Here is a 23,234-nt window from a genome sequence, read left to right on the forward strand (position 1 = left end):
AGTTCCGAAAATGAATCTTCGCGATTCACGACTGTCATTCGTGACGAATAGCGCTATCTGACAATCGTGAAACAATAGTATTTATCCTACCAATAAGTAATAAATTGCTTATTTGGAACCTATCCGGACATTGTGAAACAGGCCCTAAGACTGTTAGATTTATCCTGCAATTATGAATATCTTATCTTAATTACAATATCCTTTGAGTCAAAGATTATAGCAGAGACTACAAATTTGAAGTAATGAATGATTATTTTAAATAGGAATTATAGGAAAGATCTGTTTATCAAAAGTCATCCTACTCCCTATTTGTCTCACGTCCTGTACAAGAATGCAATGTGCCAAACCTTCCCTTGACCGCCTTTTCAAGGCGAGTGATATATAAATTATTGAAAGTATGGGTCAAGTCTCATTCGGCACACGTTTTCAATTTATCGAGCGCTCCCATTATCACAGCTAAGATGCTCGGCGCCCGACATCATGGCACGGTCATTACAATTCTTCTTGTATTGTATTTTATTGATGTATTGGAATGGAATACAATGAATCATATTATGTCATATTACAATATAAACGCCATATTGAGTATTGTCAAAAATTATAACCGAATAAACAGGCAACAGTAGATAGTGTTGATTTTTGAACATTTAACGGTTCATGTTAAAATAGTAATAACTTTATGAGAAACTTCACTGTTTCAAGAACAAGAAATGGCGAAACGAGATGTGCTTCGATGTCCTGTACTTTTTCTAATTATAAAATCTTAATACAAATTCATTAAACTCATACCCATATTGGAAGGAACAATATACTTTGCGTTTATAACTATTGATTAGTTTTGAGTGTGATTAATTTAGGTACACCAGTAAACAAAAATAACTGTTTGGAAACAGAGAAATAATTAAATTATAATCAAAAGCCTACGTTGAAACTCAAATCAAAGTCATACTGACTTGAAGAACCGAAAAGAAAAATGTATAAATATTTTCGTAATTATTTCAATCGTAAATGTTTCTTCTACCCACGTATAAGTATAGCAAAGAGGGTAATCGTGTGACGGGAAGAAAGAAATTTTCCCTGTGACATTCTCGCGCATTATTGATGCAAAAGCCAAGTTTGTACACCTTTCTCGCGTCTTAAGTCACGGAAAAGTCGTTTTATTTCTTAGTATTGTACTTCACAACAAGGTCTAAAGAAGTACTATATTTTATTCACACTCATGAAGAGTTTTCAATTGTTTTCCCAGAAAAGAAATATATTGAGGTAAACGTCAGAGTAGATTTTATTCAGCTCTTAAAATATCTTTAATCGTCAAATTGTTTATGAATCATTTTAAGATTAACATATATAAAAGCGAGATATTTTACAAAGAAACGATTGATTTTATTAGCTTGAATCATACAATACTTGGCCCTTCTATTACAACTTCTTCGATGAGATCTAAGGCGGCAAAAATGTTCGTTCTCATGTAAAAGGTTTGTTCTATAACTTTAAAAGGTATGTGACGCACTTGCGAGTGGCGTGCGGCATTGAAAGTATCCATGGTAGGTGGTATCACTAAACGACACGTGAGCCTCCTGCATCTGTTTAAATCATTATTTTTATATCATATCAATAAGTTTACGATGTTTTGCACCGTGAAACAAATTGGATGGAAGAAACAGTTTATATTGTTTAAAAAACTTTATTTCTCATTTCAAAAATGTATTTTACTTACATGAGAAACTTAATATGTTTATACGAAAGAGATACACGTCGCCATTAGCCATTCCCATTTTAGTCTATTATTTTCGCTCTGACAGGTATCTTTGCCTTTTTGAATTTGTGAAACGCACCAATATTGCGATTTTTAGGCGGTAATTTGATTAAATAATTGCACACCTAATACGTTCTTCAAATAATTTGTAATCGGCTTCTGCAAGATAAACAAACTCGCTAGAGTATTGCGTGTTTGTTGTGTATATGATTTTGTTTAAATGATAAGCTACTATGGAGAGAGTAATTTAAAAAAAAAATAAAGAGGCAGGTACTATAAACATTTAATCGTCATAATTATGGTTTCCTGGTACATTTTATTAGTCTATTTTATATTAAAAAATTGAATCTAAATAGTTCTTTTATTAATTAATTTTGAATTTTTTGTAATTTGCCCTTTATAATTATTATTAGTGTACAGTCAGAATTCAAACACACGGTTCGATTAGCGACCGCTACTCTACGTAGGTTAGGTTATATTAAACCATTAGACAAACATTCTGTTGGTTCTCCTTACGCGTAAATTATTATGATAACAAATGTTTCTCCATATCTCGGGTAACAAAGGGAACTCGGAAACTGAGACGCGTCTTTATAATTTTGTAAAAGCGAGGTGTCATTTTTAATAATTTGCCGTGACATCCTGTCTTCTTTGCACATCTTCAGAATTCATAAATGCCGGTTTCGTGAATTTCGTGCGTCTAGAATTGTTTATATAATCCATTATTTAGTATTTCATCTAAATTAGGATTGTCGTCTTAGTGAATAATTATTTTAAAAGACTAGTAGACCTTACTGGTTTAATATTACTTATCTTGCGCCGGATAATGCAACCGCATTATCAAAATGCGACAAAGGCGAGACGTTTATGCAAAATCTACTCGAATCACTATCTAATTGGTATGTCCGTATTTTACAGGGTGCCTGAAAGTTTAAAGGTTGCTGTTAAAGGAGAGTTATTGGAAAAGTCATGCAATGAAAATCGAAATTGAAAAAGTTCCGCGTGGCACCCCTCGTTAGAGGCAAACACAGCCCTTTAATTTGAATATTCCTGGCTTACTCTGAACAGAAAGTAACATTCATAGCCAAAGAAAGATTACATTTCAGATGCATTTAGAATAAATACAAGTGCCGAAACGTTTTGTGTGAAGTTTTTATTAATCACAATAGATTATTAAAAATATTAAAAACAAAAAACTTGTAGATTTCTTGTTGCTGGAAACAAAAGACACATGACACACATAAATAAATAAAATTCAACTTCAAAGAGGAAAACCTTCAATCTAATTAATGAGGTGAGTCTGATGATGATGTGTGTGTAATCTTATAATGTTCCCTCTGTTCCGTTTAATAGTGAAGGCTTTGTATTTATTTATATATACACATTTGTTTTAGAATTATTTGAAATCCGAGATTCCGAGATATTCATACAACATATATTTTTTTAATTTTGAAAAGTATTTAATGAAATTACATTAATAATAATAAATTAATCAATTACATTACTTAATGATAGAACTCTTCGAAACTTTCAGGCCTTATAGTATATAGGTTTTTATGTTAGATCTACAAAATTATTTATTTCAAGTAGAAATTCACAGACAAATCACATATACGCCTTCCTATCATTGTCTTGACGGATTGGCGCGTGGGGTTTCCATCAATCACCCGAGAAATTGATCGAGTTTATGGAAATTCTCTCATCAAACTTATAACTCTGTCGAAGTATTTCGCTATCTTAATTATATTTAAATTACATTAGAGCATTATTCACAAAAATGCGTCTTCTGCGTTATGTTTTCTTACTGTTGAATACAGATGATTTCGAAAAAACTGAAGAGATATTAGTTTTTTAATATTTTCCGCGTTAAATTGTAAGGAAAGGAATAAAAATATTTTATTAAACACTTCTGGTAAGTTGTGTTAAGTCAATTGCCTTTCTTTTTTCATATAAACATACTAAATCAGTGTAATTGCATAAACTAAAATACTCTTTCGTCTCTTTGTGACAAAATTTATTTAAAATTTAAAAATTATTAATACTTAAAAACATACTAAATTATTTTTATAATCAAGTCTGCCTACCTGTATATACATGCATGTAACTTACCATTTTCATTCTCTCTATCTGGTCCGCTATCATGTTCAGATTCGGATTCATCCCATATCGTGTCTGTAGCAATCTTCTGTCTTGAGCACTCGATCCAGTAGCCAGGCGTTGGTATCAAGTTATGTGGATATTCTTCACAGAATTCATCTAAAAATATTGATCAAGTTAATAAATATACATTTATCGTACAATACAATATATATTTTAAGTCTAAATTCGTAAATATAAAACAAACTGATAAATTATATTTCAATTATTAACAATTAAATTTTCGGCATCACTCCGGTTTAATACGCAGCAATACAAAAGTTCTAATAACAGGTAGTGATGAGTTATATAATTGATCCAGTAGAACTATTAAAGTAGCCTCACCCATAATTAATCATTGAAATTACATGTATCAGCTAGTGAAAACCTCGCGGAGTCAATTCAAAGCCTACTAATTAATCCACTTCAATCGAAATTAATTTTAAAGCCTTACTGAAACTGATATTATGGAAAACCGATACTCTTCAGTATTTACATAAAATAACATTGCTTGTTTAGGTAATCCAATATTTATTATTGGATTTTTATAAAAAGATAAGAAGTTAATCTCATCCGCTCTAAGCCCTTGATTTTGAAACTGGGACGCAATGTAAATAAAGACTATAATGTATATTGTAAATATGGATAAATGACTTCTGATTTAATTTCGGATGCAAAATCAAAGCACCTTGCAAGCAAGATGCGTTTTTTTAAATTAATTTACCTTAACTCATTTTAAATATTTTGTATGGATGCCGCTTACACAGATTAGTAAAATTATGACTTGATACTGTATCGAAATTGCGCATATACCAACAAATAATAACAAAACTGTTTGCTCATAAAAACATCATGGTATATTTGTTTAAAGTGTAACGTATATTATAACCAATATGTTGATGTTAAAATTTATTTTATTTATCTCAATACGCACCATTATAATAAGTCAGTGAAAGATTTTGAAGATCGTAATTCAAATTGTACGATTAGACTAGATATGTATCTACATCTATCTATGATATATGTAGACATATAAAACAATATAAAATGAGTTGAAAATACCAAATCATTTACCTACTTTCAGCATACCTATATAATGAGGTACGGAAATCTGATGCCCCTGCCATTAACCACGTGGTCTGCGAAGCCTACATAAAGTATTTACATTCGGCCTTAAGCTCCAAAAATATTAACGTGAGTGTCGCACGGTTTAAGTGCTACGGGTACCCGATTCACCGAAATCCCTTTTGTTTTACTACAAATTACCGAGTATCGTGAAGACGACTGGGCTGGAAATTTGTTTTTTGAAGTTTATAACAAATTTTATTTATATATGTTCATTTAACCAAACCATGGTTATGTTTCAAACAAATACTCCTCACGGACGTCAAAACCAATTTATAATCTTTATAAGTATGAAGTATGCAGGAAATATTTGAATTAGTACATGTGCTACGCCGTAGCATTGACATTGTTCTACGAATAAGAAACATGTCATGTCGTCAACTATATCTTATGTTGATTTATTAAATTATTTGCCTTGCCGAAGATAGCAGTGAATGGAGTAAATCTACTGCACCAGTAACACAATAAACAAACGTTGCTGTAGGAACGCGATTCAATTATTATTGAACCTGAACTTACAACGATTTAAATGAACTATAACACTAAAACCCTGGAACGAATGCAAGTTAAAAAAGTAATATTAAATAAAAATTAAATATCTGGTCTGAATACAAAGTATATTTCAATAAAATAAGTTATTTCAGGAGAGAGTTGCGCTTGTTTTCGTGGAAAATGTTCGGAAAATTATACAACCCGCAACATTGCAGCATCATCTCCGAATGCAATGCTATTTTCATGCTCGCATCTGAATATACAGACACTAAATGTTATTTGTTAAGTAATATTCGCATTACGATTCATATTTGAACTATTTTCAAACCTTCAAAATTTTCATGCACAATTTCTTGAAAGCTATTATATAGGCAGTTTTTGCCACGCACCACCACTTTGTGGAACCTGCTGCCCACTGAATTATTTCCGAACCAATTCGACTTAGGGTCCTTCAAGAAAAGAGCCTACCAATTATTAAAAGGCCGGCAACGCACTCGCGAGCCCTCTGGCATTGAATGTCCATGGGCAACGGTATCACTTAACATCAGGTGAGCCTCCTGCCCGTTTGCCTCCTGTTCTATACAAAAAAGCTAATATCATTTTCATTCTTTTTGACATAAAACCAATTCAGTTGGAAATATACTGCAAATTATGTAAAAACTTTAAATTCTATTTGGTATGTATGGGCCGGGCCTTAAGCAATTTCGATATATAACACTTATATTGTATCGTATCGTATCGTATTTTTAATCTACACTATTATCTCTCTTCTCGTATTCTTCTCTTGATGTCTTCTGTCACTCAATTCACTGTAAGGTAGAACACCAAACTAAAAAGTACGCTTGGCGTTCATACTTAGAGTGTATCGAGAGGCAAAATCTTCTTTCTTCTGAATTAACGGTTTTTGATATGAAGAGTAGAAACATGATTTACAAATAAACATTGGCACATTGACACAAATAAAAACGCATTTGTTTTTATATAGTTATAATATTAATAGTATTAAATAAACTTAAGGTCGGAGGACATGGCAAAACGAACGGAAAAGAAAGAATGAACGAAACTGGTGCCCAAGGTATAATAAAGGAAAAAGAGAAAGACAATTTAGAAGGTAGATTGACTTAATTAAGGTAACAGCTGTTGTTCCATGGCAGAGAACAGTGTTGACTGGAATGGCGGGGTTTGGAGGATGCCTTTGACAAAAAAGAATGAGATAGGAAAATAAATGTGCAAAAATATCGGAAATGAAAGTCTCTTTATTAATAATAATATTAAATTATTGAATTGAGCAAAAATTATACATAAGTCGACATTTCATACAGCTGTTCAAGACAAACTCTGCTATTCTGTTACTCAAACGTCACTAGCACATTTCCTATGAAGCTTAAATTGAATAGAAACATGTCATAATTAAGATATTATTCAAATCAGACACACAAAGAACATAAATTAGTTGAATAGGGAAAGACGTTTCGTGTGTATTTGTCGGTTTCATCTGTTTTGAATATCTAGTTTGAAATTTAAATGGGACTCGAAACGATAATTTATTCATTATTTCAACATTCTAGTTTCAATTGCGAAAAATATTTGTAAAATATTAAGTGCATTTAATGGGCACAGCATTATGTTATAAATTTATATGTATATACATGTATTACTGTTTATATTTCTTAAGTATAAAACTTAAATGAAATGAAATGAAATGAAAACTATTTATATAAAAATTATGTTCTATGTGCGTCTGTTGTGCTGCTTTATGTGAGAAATACTCAATTGCTATATGTTTTAATTTTTGTTGATTTTTTTTTATAAATCGTTTTGTACCTTATATATCGTTAAATATACATGAATATTGTAATTATATTCACAAACTTTGTAATAAATAAACTCAACAAATGTTAATTATAACTATACGCCATAATTACAATACTCGGCAATAATATATTAACGATAGGTAATTAATAAAATTATACAGAAAAATTTCTATAATCACAATGAAAGGAATTTGAAGTATAATATTGTATTATTTTGAAAATAATTTCACAAAGCGTGGATTGGTTATCCGACAAAACAAGAATCGAAAGAAGAAAGAAGGAATGCGTACAAAAAAAGAAGAAATGTATCTGTTCCTGCGAGATGGAACAAAAAAGGAGATGCAAAAGAGTAGCTAGCAACTCTTAAATTTATAAACAAAAGAAATTATTTTTAAGAATTGTTTAAAAAAACGATTGTTACCTGCAGTTAAATTAAAGAACAGTACACAGTTTTTATGAATTACGTGCTTTATCACAACGTGAAGGTTTAATTAATATTTCAATGTGTGTTTTGGCTCTCGGCGAACGCTTAGCTTTGGATTTTAATTTGATATCATGTCACGCTCTGTTTTTGTATGAAGTGTGGAAAAGGGATTATGTAACGAAATATTTCTAGTATCGTATTTTATTAAAGACGTGTACAGGCTTTTTTAATTATAAATAAAGCTAAATCGATATTTTTGGAGTTTATAAAGCACTGTTATGATTATCCTGGAAATTTGGTTTGTAAGACCAGATTTTATTGACAATAAAGATTGTTTTTATTACCTCTTTAATAGTAGTTCCATACTGCTACAAAATTAAATAACAAATGGGTGTTAGTTTTGTGATTATACCCTTAGTCTTCGTTAGTTATTGTCATTTCCAGTTCCGTTCTGCAGTATGGACCCTTTTTGGGTAACGGCCTCCTTCTGAACCATTGGGATCTGTTCATAGCTGCTCCATCCCCATCGTTAAGGTTTCTCCCCAGAAACCTTAACGATGTCGTCAGCCCACCGCTTTTGTGGTCTTCCGTTACATTTTCACGGAGGACCTTTTCAGTGGGTGGTGTCTTCAGCAGACATTATTTTTTCTGTTCACCTTGCTTACCCCTTTTTATATTAGCTTTAAGGAGAAGGTTGACATCAGTGATCTTTGTTTTCGTCCTGATGTGATCACTTTGAATAACGTGAACCTTTTTTATTAGTTTTATTTAGTTGATACTGCGGTGATCAAAAAGCGGTCGAAAACGGTATTGTAATGTTTTGTTACTATTTCATTATTTAATAATTTTCTTCACGTTATTAACATTGAATGTTTACTTAATGATATGAAAAACTGTACTTATATAAAATGTATGTATGTAACTAATGCTAACTAATTTATTTTAAAATTCAGGTAACTACATCTCAAATAAACGTAGCAATTTTATTGAAAGGGTTTATACCGAATGTAGGTTTGTGAACATTGGGTTGGTTGTAAAGTGTTGAACTTTGGCTGGGGTGGAAAGTTGATAACATATTCGCGGGCCTTTGAGGTTTATCACTGACATGTTTACTCAATACCGGTTTTTTACTTCCGGTAAAAGTCACAGAGATTAATTTGAAAAATAAAATTGGATATTTTTCGAGAAAGGCACTACTTATATATATTGGTTTTACATAATACTTCAAAATAAAAACAAAGCAACGAATGCAATAAGTTGCAGTATCTACAAATATACTTAATATGTACAATGAGTTTTGTAAATTAATCAAAAATCTTAATACATTATAGTATTATACATTAGTAATTATCACTCATATGTGAGTATTTCTTTAAACCGGTATAATACCTAAATAAATAAATATTTTTCATAATTATATTTTTTTTATTTCATGGTTACAATTGCTTTCATGAAACATTTTAGTGTAATATGAAAATTTTTCATAACGAACCGGTTCGAGTTTTTCGGTTTTACATTGAATATATTGCTAACTATCCACGCAATGGGGTGGCACAAACAAGATTTAGGGCTCTCACAGCGAACAAGTTACCTTTAATGTAGGTTGTATGTCGACTTATTCGATTGTGAAATCGATTTAAGGTTGTTCTCAATAATTAGCTTGTTTTTTTTATATTTGTGCTTTGTTAAAATAACGCAGATTTTTCGTAGGAAAAATGGTTTAATTATTTATTAATATAAGTATAGGTTATATTAATTATTATATACGTCGGAGCAATGGCACTGGAACGATTGTTCCAACATATATTAAAAAAATGCTTAAAACGTGTTCCTTTTAGTCTCTATAAAAGCAGATATACATTTATATATTACATTAAGTTCTATTTACTACTACTTAGCAATCATAAATGTCTATTAATGCTTATACAAAAATTACAAAGTCGATTGGTAAGGTTTAATTGAGAACAAAAACCACAGAGCTGGCATATTTTCTGTTTATATATAAAAAAAATTACAGGATTAAAATGCTGTAGGTCGACTTCAAAGTGTGACTGAAATGTCACAGGTATTATTATATTTTATATTAAAGAGATACAGATCCACCAGATTAATATTGTTTATTATATAACACCGTAATATGGACACAATTGTGACGTTCAAGTATTTTTATTATACCTAAAGCTTTCTCTTTGAATTGTACCGTAATAGTTTTCCTTAAATATATTATATAAATGGATGTAGCACATCACAATACACGAAATGTTCACAATGACAGACCTTTTCGAGAGCTTATGTATTTCACATTTATGTGGGCCCTTCCGGTGAGCGAACGGAGTTTTTGTGAATCTGTGGCTCCACACCGGAAATACGGGAAATTACATTTTCGTTCTACATTTGAATGTTTCAATGGAAATTCCATTAGTTATTATTCGTTTCTTTACTTAGAGCTACATTGATTACATTTCATTCATCAGACAGATAAAGTTATAAATAAAATAAAACCTTTTTTGCTTCAATGTTGATTAATAAAAACATAGTTAAAAGGTACTAAGTAATTCGAAACTTAAATAAACTCAATAAAATAAAATAATGATTATTCCCTATTCCAGGTATAATTAGCTGTTAGCCGTAGCCGCCAACACGTTTCCTCCATTTTCGTCTGACGTTTATTGACTGTTTATCAAGTGACAGCTGACAGGTAGCTCAGTGCAGCCTCGCTGCATAATGGGACTTATATTTAGAGCTGGAGCTATGAAGCCTATTTTTAACGATCAGTAACTAGTATTGATAGCTTTTTTAAAGGAAATAACTACCCTTTTTTAAGTTGGCCTAAGCTTTCTGGAACTATTTTATACTGTGTTATTAAATCGCCATTAAATCGCAAGGACTATATATGCCATTTCATATTTTTTACCTTCCATGACTTACCAAGTTGATATATGAGACGTTGACGCCAAATATAATAGCGCAACTATTACCTACCACAAGCAAAATTATATTAATTAAATTTTATTCATAATTGGCATTCTTAGTAAGTTTGTGAAGACAAAATGGCCGACGCGTTTTATCTTGTCAATTAAGCAGAGAATTTGGAGACAATCTCACTCAACTTAGATTTTGGGTTGCTAAGCATTTTATAATATTCCTAACCTCTTATCTTATTAGGAGAAATTAATATTGCGTCTTAGCTTTCACTAGGAGATCGCTTTTTATAAATAGAAACCATCCCAATACTATTGTAACAAAGCAAAGACGTCCGCTACGTATGTATGTCTATTCAACATTAATACAAAAACTACTGCATTCCAATAGATATAATATAATTAATTAATTTAGTATTCAAAACGATACTCATAATCCGAAATGGATCGCGAGTGTGAAGTGAGCCTTTTAAGAATTGGTACGCTCTTTTCTTGAAGATCCCTGAGTCGAATCGAAGATCTACAAGTGGTGATGTACGCAACATTAAGGCGTAAAAAAACTCTTCTCTTAAATAAAGAAATCTTCCACACCAGAAAGCACATTGAAAAACCAATCATATTTTTCCCTTTAATTCCTTACCTTTGTTACTTCTATTAGTTTTTTTGTTATTTGTGACATTATTAAAGCCCCTAGAAAGATGTTGAAAATACACGCGAAATCACTTATTAACGTCATTTCTAAGATCGTGGGTAGGAAAAGTTTGTATACTGTCATATGCCTATGCATGGGTGGATCTTAAATGTATGGGGCGCTGGGTTATGACGTGGAACTCCTCCGTAATACATGCATTGACTGATCTCAGGAATACTCAGCTTGGAAATACTGATTTTTTTTAATTCAAAATACCGGTATTTGTTTGCTGCAGCCCAAAAATCCCTTAACTACATCCGCCCATTGCACATTGCACATGCACATTCAGGTTTTTATGATAGTTGTACTTCACATTACCTGAGCACGCCTGTGGTGGCAGCGGGAATATTAATGTGGTAGAAGACTTCCGCCTGGCTACTGCGCAGCCCAGTGACTGGGGTTTGAAGCTGCGAAGCTGCTGCATAAAGTCGCTACACTCCATCAGCGCTACGTCTGCGAAGTGCAGATCGCAGAGTATGTGATTCTTGAAACGCCTCGCTCGTTTCTACAAAAAAAGATAATGAAATGTTTGTCAAAAAAAACAATATAGGTTACAGATTATAGATTAACAAATACAAATTCGTGAGCTAAGAAATCGACTTCGGAAAACTCCAGTGCAATTAAGAACTGAACTGAAAGCTAAAAATCCTTTATTTAATAAATATCTTCAAATTCACCGAGATTTCGATAGAAAACTAAAAGACACAGTACAGTGGGAACTGTACGTCCTTAAACCAGTGGCTAATTGGGCATGACGTTTCGTAAATGACCTGCATCGTTGTTTAGATACATAATGCTAACTTAATGGGCAGCTTTGAACTATCTGAATGTCGTGTCATGTGTAATAATTTATCACTTATAATTTTTTTATTGCATAGGCCTTTGGGGCGCCGAAAAAGGAGCAGCCCATGGTCACCCATTTTAGTGGGTGCATTGCCGGTCTTTCAGGGAGAAGCACACTCTTTCACTAAACAATTAACCTGTATATAATGTTAAGTTATATATAAAAGTAGCTTATCCCGGCTCACATGGCTGGATTTATTCTTTTATTTTGGTAAATATACCGTCAATAGGGAACATTTGTAATATAACGTTTATAGTAATATTCAATTATTCGACTAAACTGTGATCCTCAAATAATATTTGCTGGGTCATAGAAGTTATATAATTTAAACTTAATTAAAAGGAGAGATCGAATAGCACTTAAGTCATTACGTGTAAACAAATGTAAATAGAATTTTAAATAGAAATGCGTTAATTAGAAAACTTTTCACTGTCCCAGACAAAATAAAACAAAAATCTTTTTTTTTAATGTTCTTGTGATTTGATTAGAGATGGTATTAGCTAATCAGAATCAAACTAAAAAAACATAATATTCTCGGTTTACCTACTCCTCTGAGAGTATGTAATAGCTACCGAGCTACCTTTTAGTATAAGAATTTTAAATTAAATAAATAATTTCATTGAAAATTTAATTTTTTATTTGAAACGAAAGTAGGATCATACAATAATAATTGGAAATAACGTAAGTTTAGTTTGATTCGGTTTTGAACTGCTACAATTTTATACCTAATTAAAAGCTTGTACATATGCATGATTTACACTTGCAGTATTTCCGATCTTATATAAGAAATAATAAAAAGGACTTTTAACCAAACTATTACGACGAATTTTAGGAACAAAATAGTTAAAAAATACACAAAATTTTACTTTACATGCTTCTCACGTATTTTAGCGATGAACTCCAAAAGTAAGCACAGTTTATTTTATAAAATATTTTGTTTATTAATAGCAATGAATAGAAAACCAACTAGCCTTGATCGAAATTAATCGAAGAAATCTCAAAGCCCACGGGAGGCCATTGGGGTCGAGAAAGGAAATCAATCTTACTAAAACAATTGCAAATCAAAGAAAAATCTTACATATGGAGACTTACGGTTAGTACACTACTAAAATACTCATTACTACTTTTTTATAATTTTCTCATGAAGATATTAATACATTTAGGTAAATATATTTTCATCAATTCGGCTTGGTGACATTCATAAGCATCCCTAAGACGCATCTAAACTGAATAAACGAATTATGATTTTGATTTTTGAGATAGTATAAATTGTTGCCACTTTTATCACAACGAAAATTTGATCTCAACTTTCGATCCCAACTTTGTCTCTATATAAATCTTTGATTTGACTTAATTGACGAAAAATATACAGTAAACAACACAAAACAAGTCAGTTTTTTTTAATTATTACCTGATTGGGTCCAGTTAGGTTCAATCCACAGGAGTTGCAACGCAGACATTCCTCGTGGTAATGGTTGTTGTCATACAGCGGGGAAGGTTCTATAAATAAAATTTAAAAACATAAATAAAATTTGATTTTATTAAGTTATTCATACGATGAAGACATGAAGACTTTTACTCTGAATAACGTTCGATTCTTAGTTTTAAAAAGGGTACAAGTAGTTCATGTAATACAATTACAACATAAATGATATGATAAACTATAGATAGAATCATAAACAGAAAATGTACTTAAAATGAATAAAGACTTTTTATTATTATTATTATATGCTGAGTACGTCGCTTCTTTTGGAAAATAAGTATGAGCCTCTTGCTAGTGTCTAGAGCATTCTAAATATTAACGTAGCTATACCTATATACCTTGTATATATTTAGACGAAGGTTTAATTTTGAGCTGTGCGTGTCAAATCGCGCAACTAGGAGAGTGAAAGCGATTTTTGTTTTGGAACGACGCCAAAGGGCGGATTGGATCCAATGGGAACTCTGCCAACGCCTGTGTACCTTTGAAATTTAAAGGCAAAACTGTGTCCTCTTTTATATTTAAGCTCTTTTAAATGCTTGAAGCAGCCTGAACGATGTTGGGTACTTTTTTGCGTTGTTCGTTCACGTTTCACTTCGTTACGTTGCTTCAAGATCGACTTATGAGAATGTGAATTATGAGTTAATTATTTTGTTTGGCAATGGTTTTCTTATATTGTGCAACATATTATCATTGGTAAATAAGTTAATTTGTTCAACGTCCTGGTAGACAAAAAAACTAATAACACTTTTATTATAAACTACATAAATTTCAGTGTTGTGAAAATGTTTGTAATGGTGAATGTGGTAAATCACAGAACAGATTTTAATTTAATTTTTTACTTATGTAACTTTAATGACGCTGTGCTTTATGACATTTTCCTTTGAATAATTGTGATGTAGAGGGAGGGTAAAACTTGCTGAGTTTCTTGCCCGTTCTTCTCAGAATGGTCTCAGGTGGTCTTGCCAACTGGTAGTTTTGCGAACAGATGGCATAGTTTTGCTCTTTCGCGAATTTTGTAAGCGTTTTTGACATTCGAATGCCCTAAGACGCATCTAAACTGAATTAACGAATTTTGATTTGATTTGTAAAAATAAAACTATTGTCAAAGCATACATGTACAAAGTTTACAATACCCTGACTTTTTAACGTATTAAATTAACGTATATTTATCTTAAGATTTATGAACGTTTATATAAATTTACTTTATGTGTAGTTATTATTTGTATTTAATTCCGGACATATCATGTTTATGATTTTTTGGGAATATACGAGATTTGATAAAATATGATGTACGATTCAGATTTTTTAGACAACAAAGCAAATATAAAATTAATAGATTTAACATGGTTTCATTGAATTTAATTATCGTTGACATCATAAAAAGACTATTAAAAATAGTCTGTAGTAGTGAATGATTACTAACAAACTCAATACTCAGGTTTGGAAAAAAGTTTTCCGTACTTGGCAATTTTAAATTTATGACACGTTTAATATATCGATAAAATAAATGATACTATAAAACCTACCTGAGTATTTTATTGAAGTATAAAAAAGAGCTACAGGAGATCGTAATTAATGCCTCGTAGGCAGTAAAGTGGGCAATAAATAGGTATTTTTCATTTCTTTTTTATTGCGTGAGCCAGAAATGATTTCGTTATTTTAAATGTAACGGCCCATTATGTTGGAAAATATTGTTTCAATCATCTTTTTATTTGGAGGTAATTGTTTATTTAGAAATCATTTGATTGTATAGAGCATTCGTACATAACATAACATTATTCATTATCCTATTTTGTAAATATGCTTTAAATTAATGTAAACAATTTATTGCTTTTCTTGGCTTTACAAATTTATTTTATAAATTAAACTATGGTAGATATACTCTAATTGTCTTTTTCCACTAGAGTGTCGATTGTTAGTTCGAAAGAAAATGAGCGGTTTTTTGTAAATGATTTGGTTAATTCTTATTCACGAGAAATTACAGTAGATTTTTTTATAAAGATTATATTTGCACCAAGCTGTTAGAATGAACTGGAAAAATACATAATTTTGTATCCATTGTAAGTTATCGTAAATAATTATATTTGTTTTTATTTACATGTTATCATTATCAAATGTACTTACCATCCTGCTCACTTTCACTCTTACTGAAACTTCTCAATATAAATGTTCCCAAATATCAACTCTGTCGTCATAAAAATATAAAAATTGGTGTTTCGTTTGATATCAGTTAAATAGGTTATATTCACTCGTAAATATTAATGTCCACACCTTCACTATTAAGTGATAACACACCAACGTTTGTCTCAATATAAAAAAGCTTCACAAGTATTGTTTCGTTGTAATATCGAAATGGAATGCTTCGCGAATTTGTCAAAATCTCGTAGAGGTTATTCGTTGTGTACGGCACGTCACTTTCATTTTAGTAAACATGGCAGCGTAAGGCAACAGATGACGAGGCGCGGGCTACGGGCCTGCGCCGCTAGTCTTCACTCATCTCATGGCGGGGCCGAGGTCCGCGCGAAAGCGCTGTCTATTCAAAATGACTCACGAATTCAGAGCTTTTGCGGATGGCGCCACTCTCCTCAAAAGCCCTCTATAAGTTTTTCGTCGATACGCGTGCGACAGAGATAATAGACCCGTGATTGGTGGACGGAAAGGGGCGGAGGGCTAACACGTGGTGTCTTTGTACTCGCAAAGTTCAGGTGGAAATTTTGCACGGGCTTTGTCTTTAGGTACAACTAATTGCTTGTCTTTAAAATAAATTGTTTTGAGAAGAATGGATGATTTAATTAACTTGTTATAGTACGATTTTCTCAGATAATATATGTTAAAAATTACTAATAAATCAGAAAAACGAATCACGTTTAACTTATTATTCTTTTAATGATTGCGTAATATTAGATCTTTGATTAGTTTGTGATTAATAAACAGATATTGTGAACTGTTTGCAATTGTTTTTCTGAATAATTAATTGCGTCATGTATTTGTAATAGCGTCCCATAGATGTCGTGTGGATAGATTAATTTTAAACGTTGTGTGAAATTTTTATGACAATCTAATTTAAATTATAAATCTGTTATTGATAGGACTTACCAGTTTGTGTGCTGGAATCGAAAAAAGTGCTAGTTGTTTCAACAGTCATAGTTCCGATTGTGCCATCTAAAATTTGAGTTGAGGAATCGCGGCGACCTCTAGCGCGCATGCAGGCATCATCACTTTGGGAGCTTTGCCGCCTAAAGTTACGACACCGTATCATTTCCTCTGTGGTTGACTGACGACGAAAGCCTCTAGCTATTAATATCTCTTCAGTTGTTGATTGTCTTCTAAAAATCGTTTTTTCAGGGGGCCTTGCACAAGGGCTAGGATCACGACTAGAACAAGAACTAGACTCTGGGCTTCTAGCTCGTCCCATTCTAGCACAAGAAGCTTGTCTCCTCAATCGACTTCGTCGGCGTGCTGCTGATGGGCTTAATTCACCGCCACCAGCCCGGTCAGGACTTAGCTGATTTCTTTCACGTCTTGACCTAACTGCGGAATCGGGACTTAAAGAATCACGGCGAGCTCTTCCAGCATCATCTGGCTCTAGAGAAGGACGCCTTGTTCCAGGTGGGCCAATGGGATCATCAAATGCAGTTGCTTGCCTTTGTAACCGACCTAGCCGGCGTTCTGGACTAGCAGCGGCTCGTGAGTCTCTTCTTGTCCGACCGCATTGAGTTGTCGAGTCTCGGCGTCCTCCTAAATTAGGAGGACTCTTTCCTCCTGTAGTTGTCTGTGTAGTTTGAATCGTTTGGCATTCTTGTGTACCTTGACTGACTTGGTTGACAGATGGTGTAGGAGAAGCTTGAGTCGTAACTGTGTTGACATTGGGGACAGTAGGTGATGTTGGTGATGGCGTTACCGCGGAGGTTATGATAGTTGGCATTGTTATCGGTGGGCATTCACCATCGGATCGACTTGGTTCATGTACTGTTACTACGGTTACTGATGGTACGTGTGATGGCCCGGGATCTGAAGAAGCATCAACAAACGAGGGTGGTGCCTGCATTGGTGGGGATGGTCTTCTCTTTTTATGTGTGGCGACAATTCTTGGCGGCGGAGCTATCACAGAATCCCTTCTATGTCTATGTCCATCTACTGAATCTCTACGCTCTTTGTCATCTCCAGAGCCGCGACGTCTGATTCGCCGCTCTCGCGAAGGTATAATTGTGGTGGAATCTTTTCTTTCAAAACAAGGGGTATTGTCTGAACGGAAGTCTTGGTGAGCAACTTTTGAGTCGCGACGTTTGGATGCCATTGACTTGATCCCTGAATCTGCTGAAGAATCTCGACGTCTGCGAACTGGAGGCTCGTGGCGGGCCCAGGGTAGTGACCGAGCAAGGTCTGCTAATGTTTCCCGTCGTGATAAAGGTGCCCTTTGTCTCCTTGGGGCATTGCTTCCTCCTCCTCCCCATTCGCGTAAAATGTCGGTCAGTTGTGCCAGTGATGAACGACGGCGACGAGGGCCACCTAGAAGAAATATTTTTTAAACTTTGCCGTAATTGTTCTTGTAAAGGGGTTATAGGTTAAGTGCGTGGGTAAAAATACACATGTCAGAAGTGAAACTACTTTGTATATCAATAAAGTAAGGTAAAAGCCCCAATAGATGATCATGTACCAGTATATGATCACTCCATATATTTTATATCTGTAAATAAATATGAAATCTGCGTTTACTGCTCAAGAGACATTATGCGACAGAATTTCCATCTAAAGTTCTAATATGTAACTATTAAACGAATACATCAACCAACAGCGTGTATTTGTCTCATTCTTCCTTTTTCAATTGGTCACAATCGTTATCGTTTAATTCGACAAAAACGCTACACATTTTTACGGATTTTTTGTTCATTTTTACTATTTAATAAAAAAATCACACATGACGTCTCGAAACAAAAATCCGTTTACCCTCATGCGCCTAAAGAAGTTTCACTTCAGAAATTCAATGACGAACCATTTTATATTTAAAATATCATATATTTACATAAAATTTATTCACGTACCTCTTGGTTGATCCGCTGAGTCTGGTTCCGGTGGAGACAGGCATGAGACTTGAGCTGCTGAGTCTCTTCGATTGCCCAATCTCTGCCTCAGTGTAGTTTCTTCTAGAGTAGAGCGAGTGAGCTCGTCCCATCCGTTGCCTCCAGCCCAAACCAGCCCCACTTGGTGGGAAAGGATTGGTAGATTGCAAACGAAGCATATTGCTGTCATAGTCCTGGAAAATTTATGTTATTAGCATCTCAGTAAAAAAAAATTAAAACTTTCAACGCAACTTATTATAATTCTACAAAGAACTTTAGTTGGAAATTATACAGTTATCGAAACATGCACATACAACACGGCGATTGTTTGACATATGTCGAATTAAATCTGTATCTTCCTTTGACACACAGATATTTGACTCACGATTTGTTCCTAAAACGCGAATATGGGTACATGTCGTCGTTTCGTTTGCTGTACTAGTAAACCTTTAGATATCGGGCTCTTGTTTTCACATCACCGCTCCGATAAGTGAACTAGCGACGAGATATTAACTAATAACCGCTCCCATGCGTGTCGACAATATCTATTACACCCATAAACTATTCATGGTGTCACGTCAAAATTAACGTAATCATTACCTTATAGAATTTTATTTAATACTAAATATAGATGTGCGAGACTGCATTACAAATATGACTGGGCATAGTTTAAATCATACACTTTAAAGACTTATTTAGACAATATTTGTAATAACGATACTGATAGATTAAGGCCCGAGCCCAATAATTAATCCACAATCTCAGATTGAAAACATTTTGAGATCAGACCGTGACAGTCGATCGAACTTCTTTCTGGATCCTAATAACCGAACCCTACGAAGATAATCCATTTTTGGCGACGGATAATAATGCAAAGACCATATCATGGATCGACGGATGGCTGTTACAATCCGTGGATTGTGTAATGGAATACTATCAATATTTGGATTAAGTTGTCTACCTCAGATGGTCAAAAATAGATTGAGATAGGTTATTGGGTTTGGGCATAAGTTAAGAAATTCAGATTTCACAATGGACCTGCAAAATTGAATAGTTCATGCAGGTATTTTGTCTGGGGTTTAGATGTAACCCAACTCAATATTGAAATCGTAATAGCCAAGTTACTAACAGTCAAGGGGTTAATGAACCGATAGCTTTTGCTTTCTATAACTTATTAAATATAAATTTTGTATAACCACTTATTTTTAACATGTTTTATTCAAAAGCGTGATATGGGTCTCGTCTTTGTTATAGATTTGATTACGGATTCACCGGCTCCAAACAGGTTGATGTGTCGATAAGTCCATCATATTCAGTATCGGTTTGGCACTACGAATTATATTGAAAATATTTCAATTGGAAACTGAATGCGTGCAATCGGTTAGAAATGATTTGTTCAATGAAGTTCAATTTCAATTTGCGTTTTGATATAATGTATTTCAATCGTGCTTGTAGCGAATATTTAGTTATAATAATAAATTTTAAGTTATGAATGTATTATATTTACCCTTTTTAGGCCTACGCATCAGATTTGTTTCATGATAGTTTGTAAGTCCAATAAGTAGGTGATTAGCCTACACACGCCGTCGACTTTTTGGGTCTAGGTTTCCTCACGATGTTTTCCTGCATCATTGGTGCACAGCCGGGGATCGAACCTATGACCTCAAGAACGAGAGTCCCCCGCTGAAGCCACTACGCCAAGTTAACACTAATGTCAATAAAATAAGAGTAAAGCTACTTAATAAAATAAAACTACTTACTTTTAATAAAGAAAGATTTTACACTACCAACCTTTATTAATTAAGCTAATTAATAACCCTTAGATGAATGCAGTTTCGTAATTTATGCGTCGGTTTACAGATCACTACTATTTAGGCAAGTAGGCAACCTTTCAATGCCTTAATTAAGAGATGGATCTGAGTCATTCCTGACTCAATCCCTCTTAAACCTATAAGAAACTTGAGGAATGGAGAAATACTGATGCTTAAGCGTAAGGAAACGAGAACCATCCACGGTTTGACGAACCTCTTAAATTAATTTAAACTAGATACAAAGTTTGATAAGGTGCCTAAAATTTTAATTGGCTATAAGCTAGCATCAAAGTTATTCCAACTACTCGGGACTAATCTTAAATTATCATGCATGTGCAGCTAAGTTTTCTCACCACAACTTCATCTAAAGTAACTTTTAAATATAGTGACACAAACAAATCATACCAACAGTGGATTGATGCTATTATTAAAAAATATACACAAAAAAATTTCTGGAAAACAATTCTATTTTAATACAAGAAATATATTAGATGAACTTGTAGTCAAGTAGAAAATGCATATTAACGCATTATCTGCATGTTCTCAGTGCTCAGTCAAACCTGCCATTGAAAAGTGCTCTAGACCTGATAGGAATAGTAATCTAGTTCAAATATACAATATATATATATATACAAAGATAATAGGCAATCTATCCGAATTACTTAAAAAATCTATTGTATATTTAAACATAGATGTTATATGCTAAAAGCTGCATGCTAGGAGACACTTTGGGGACCTGTAGTGACGCAGTCGAGGTGAAGGGGATTGCATCTCGAAAGCCGGGGCATTGGGTTCTAACTCGAGTAACCGATATACAATATCACATCAAACATATCTGAAACAATATTCACTGTATTAGGCTTTGAGTGTCTGTAATCTGAGATTCAATTGTGTGCAGAATATTATACCTGTCAATTAGTAGGTTTATCATGTATAGTGGAAATTGTAGTGTATTGTATGATTTAGTATTAAATATGGTTAGTACTTGGTGTATAATTGGTGGTGTGTAATATTGTTTTTAGTTAATGTTTATGTTCAATATGTTTGTATTTTTATGGACTTAAATAAAGCTGTAATGAAAACATTTAAAGAACTGTGTTTGCCTGCATGTTGCACCGCAATGTACGACGAGGAAGGCGATTAAATTTTTGAAGGTTTTTTTTTATAGAACAGAAGGGGCAAACAGGCAGGAAGCTTATTTGATGTTAAGTGATATCGCCGCCCATGGACGCTCTCAATACCAGAGAGCTCGAGAGTGCGTTTATGTATTTAATCAATCTGTATTTACCACTTTCTTTGTAAATAAACGATTTATTTTTATTATTTCTTCAGTTTAGGTATATTCACGTTTTGGTATATCGTAAAACACTTAAAATGTACGTCATCGGATAAGTATATCGTAGTATTTGTCTGGTAAGAAACAATTGATCCTGCTTGTTTACGTATAATCTTAAATTGGCGACGCCTTGCGGCGTTTGCCCGTATCTTTTTCAGTGCGTGGAAATATCCTTCTGTTCAGTTTGGAAAAGCTCCGCTAGATGACGCAACAATAAATTGAGTTTTTCACAAACGATGTTAATTCTGAAAACAGTGTACAGATGGCGCTTGGTAACTTTGGTGTGTTTTTACTTTTGGTGTATAAATGGTCATCTCTGTTGTTTGTTTTATCTTTTACGCTTGAACCTGAAATACAACACTTATTTTTTTGTGATCTATCTGCTGTAATTAGAAAAGCTTGTATCGCTGTAGCGTTTATCATATAGCGTAGGTCATAGATTAATAATAAGAACCATGCGTTGGCCTTAGACTTCTATATCTATTTCGTGAACATTTGTCTTTCTTAAATTTAGGAGCATGTGCCTTTCTGACGCCGATTTTGATTCTAGAGCCTGTTTCCACATAATATTTTCGACGTACGAGAGAGTGTTTAATCTAATTTGTCCTAGAATGGTTCTCATGAGATTCTCGAATTAACATATTTAATTATCATACTAAAGCGTGGCCCTCCTGATGCTTAAGCATAAATTAAGACATTATATTGAGAATTAGATAATAACCAATTAAATGGAAATTCTTGGCGTATTATATTACTGAGGTGAATTTTCAAGTGGGAATCTTATGTAGGTTGTAAAGAGGTTCTAGTAGGTTCTAGCTCGAATTCAAAGCCTCTTGAGAGTATTATACCAATTAATTTGCTTTAAATGAGAAGTCAATGTACTATAACTTTAAAGAGCTTTTAAACAGAAAAGTATTTAGTGTTTTTGAATTTATAACGTCTAATTAATGATCTTCCAACAGCTGAAATCTATATTAGGAATAATGAAGTATTCTTGATAATGATTCATATTTAAATAAGAAAACTTATATTAAATTCGGTTCTGTAGTTTTTTTAATTAAGTCTTTATACAAATATATATAGTCTAACGACAAAGCTACACTGCCTGTGATCAAGATTACTATTTCAGCTTAACGCGATTCAGAATTATTAATACCTGTTTAAACGTGGTTAGAAATTTTATTGAAGCGTGCTTTAATCGGGTAAAAGCGTATTTCAGCACAATGTTCATCGCATTTTCTTAGTGTGTTCTTAAATCGTTTCTCATTTAATATTAAAATATGTTTAAGGAGTTTCTTCTTGAAGGGGATAATCCACTTGGATGTTTGAAGTCTACGTACT

At 33.1% G+C, this 23,234-nt stretch overlaps 1 protein-coding gene across 2 annotated transcripts in view; it reads right to left on the minus strand.

The window, feature by feature from the left end:
* The window catches only part of LOC111004149, a 57,318-nt gene extending 39,223 nt beyond the window's left edge, over positions 1–18,095 (minus strand). The window contains exons 1-4 of one of the 2 annotated variants that reach the window (XM_045630766.1): positions 15,811–16,162; positions 13,615–13,703; positions 11,678–11,864; positions 3,866–4,012 (exon numbers count right to left, since the gene is read on the minus strand). In XM_045630766.1, the coding sequence (XP_045486722.1) occupies positions 3,866–4,012; positions 11,678–11,801 (271 nt within the window). In that variant the 5' untranslated portion in view covers positions 11,802–11,864; positions 13,615–13,703; positions 15,811–16,162. Of the gene's footprint in view, positions 1–3,865; positions 4,013–11,677; positions 11,865–13,614; positions 13,704–15,810; positions 16,163–16,782 lie in introns of those variants that run through there. The other variant, XM_045630765.1, reaches the window with a different exon arrangement.
* Between the last annotated feature and the right edge of the window lie 5,139 nt (positions 18,096–23,234).

This window comes from Pieris rapae, chromosome 13 (assembly GCF_905147795.1).
Source record: "Pieris rapae chromosome 13, ilPieRapa1.1, whole genome shotgun sequence".
Classification (NCBI taxonomy): Eukaryota; Metazoa; Arthropoda; class Insecta; order Lepidoptera; family Pieridae; genus Pieris; species Pieris rapae.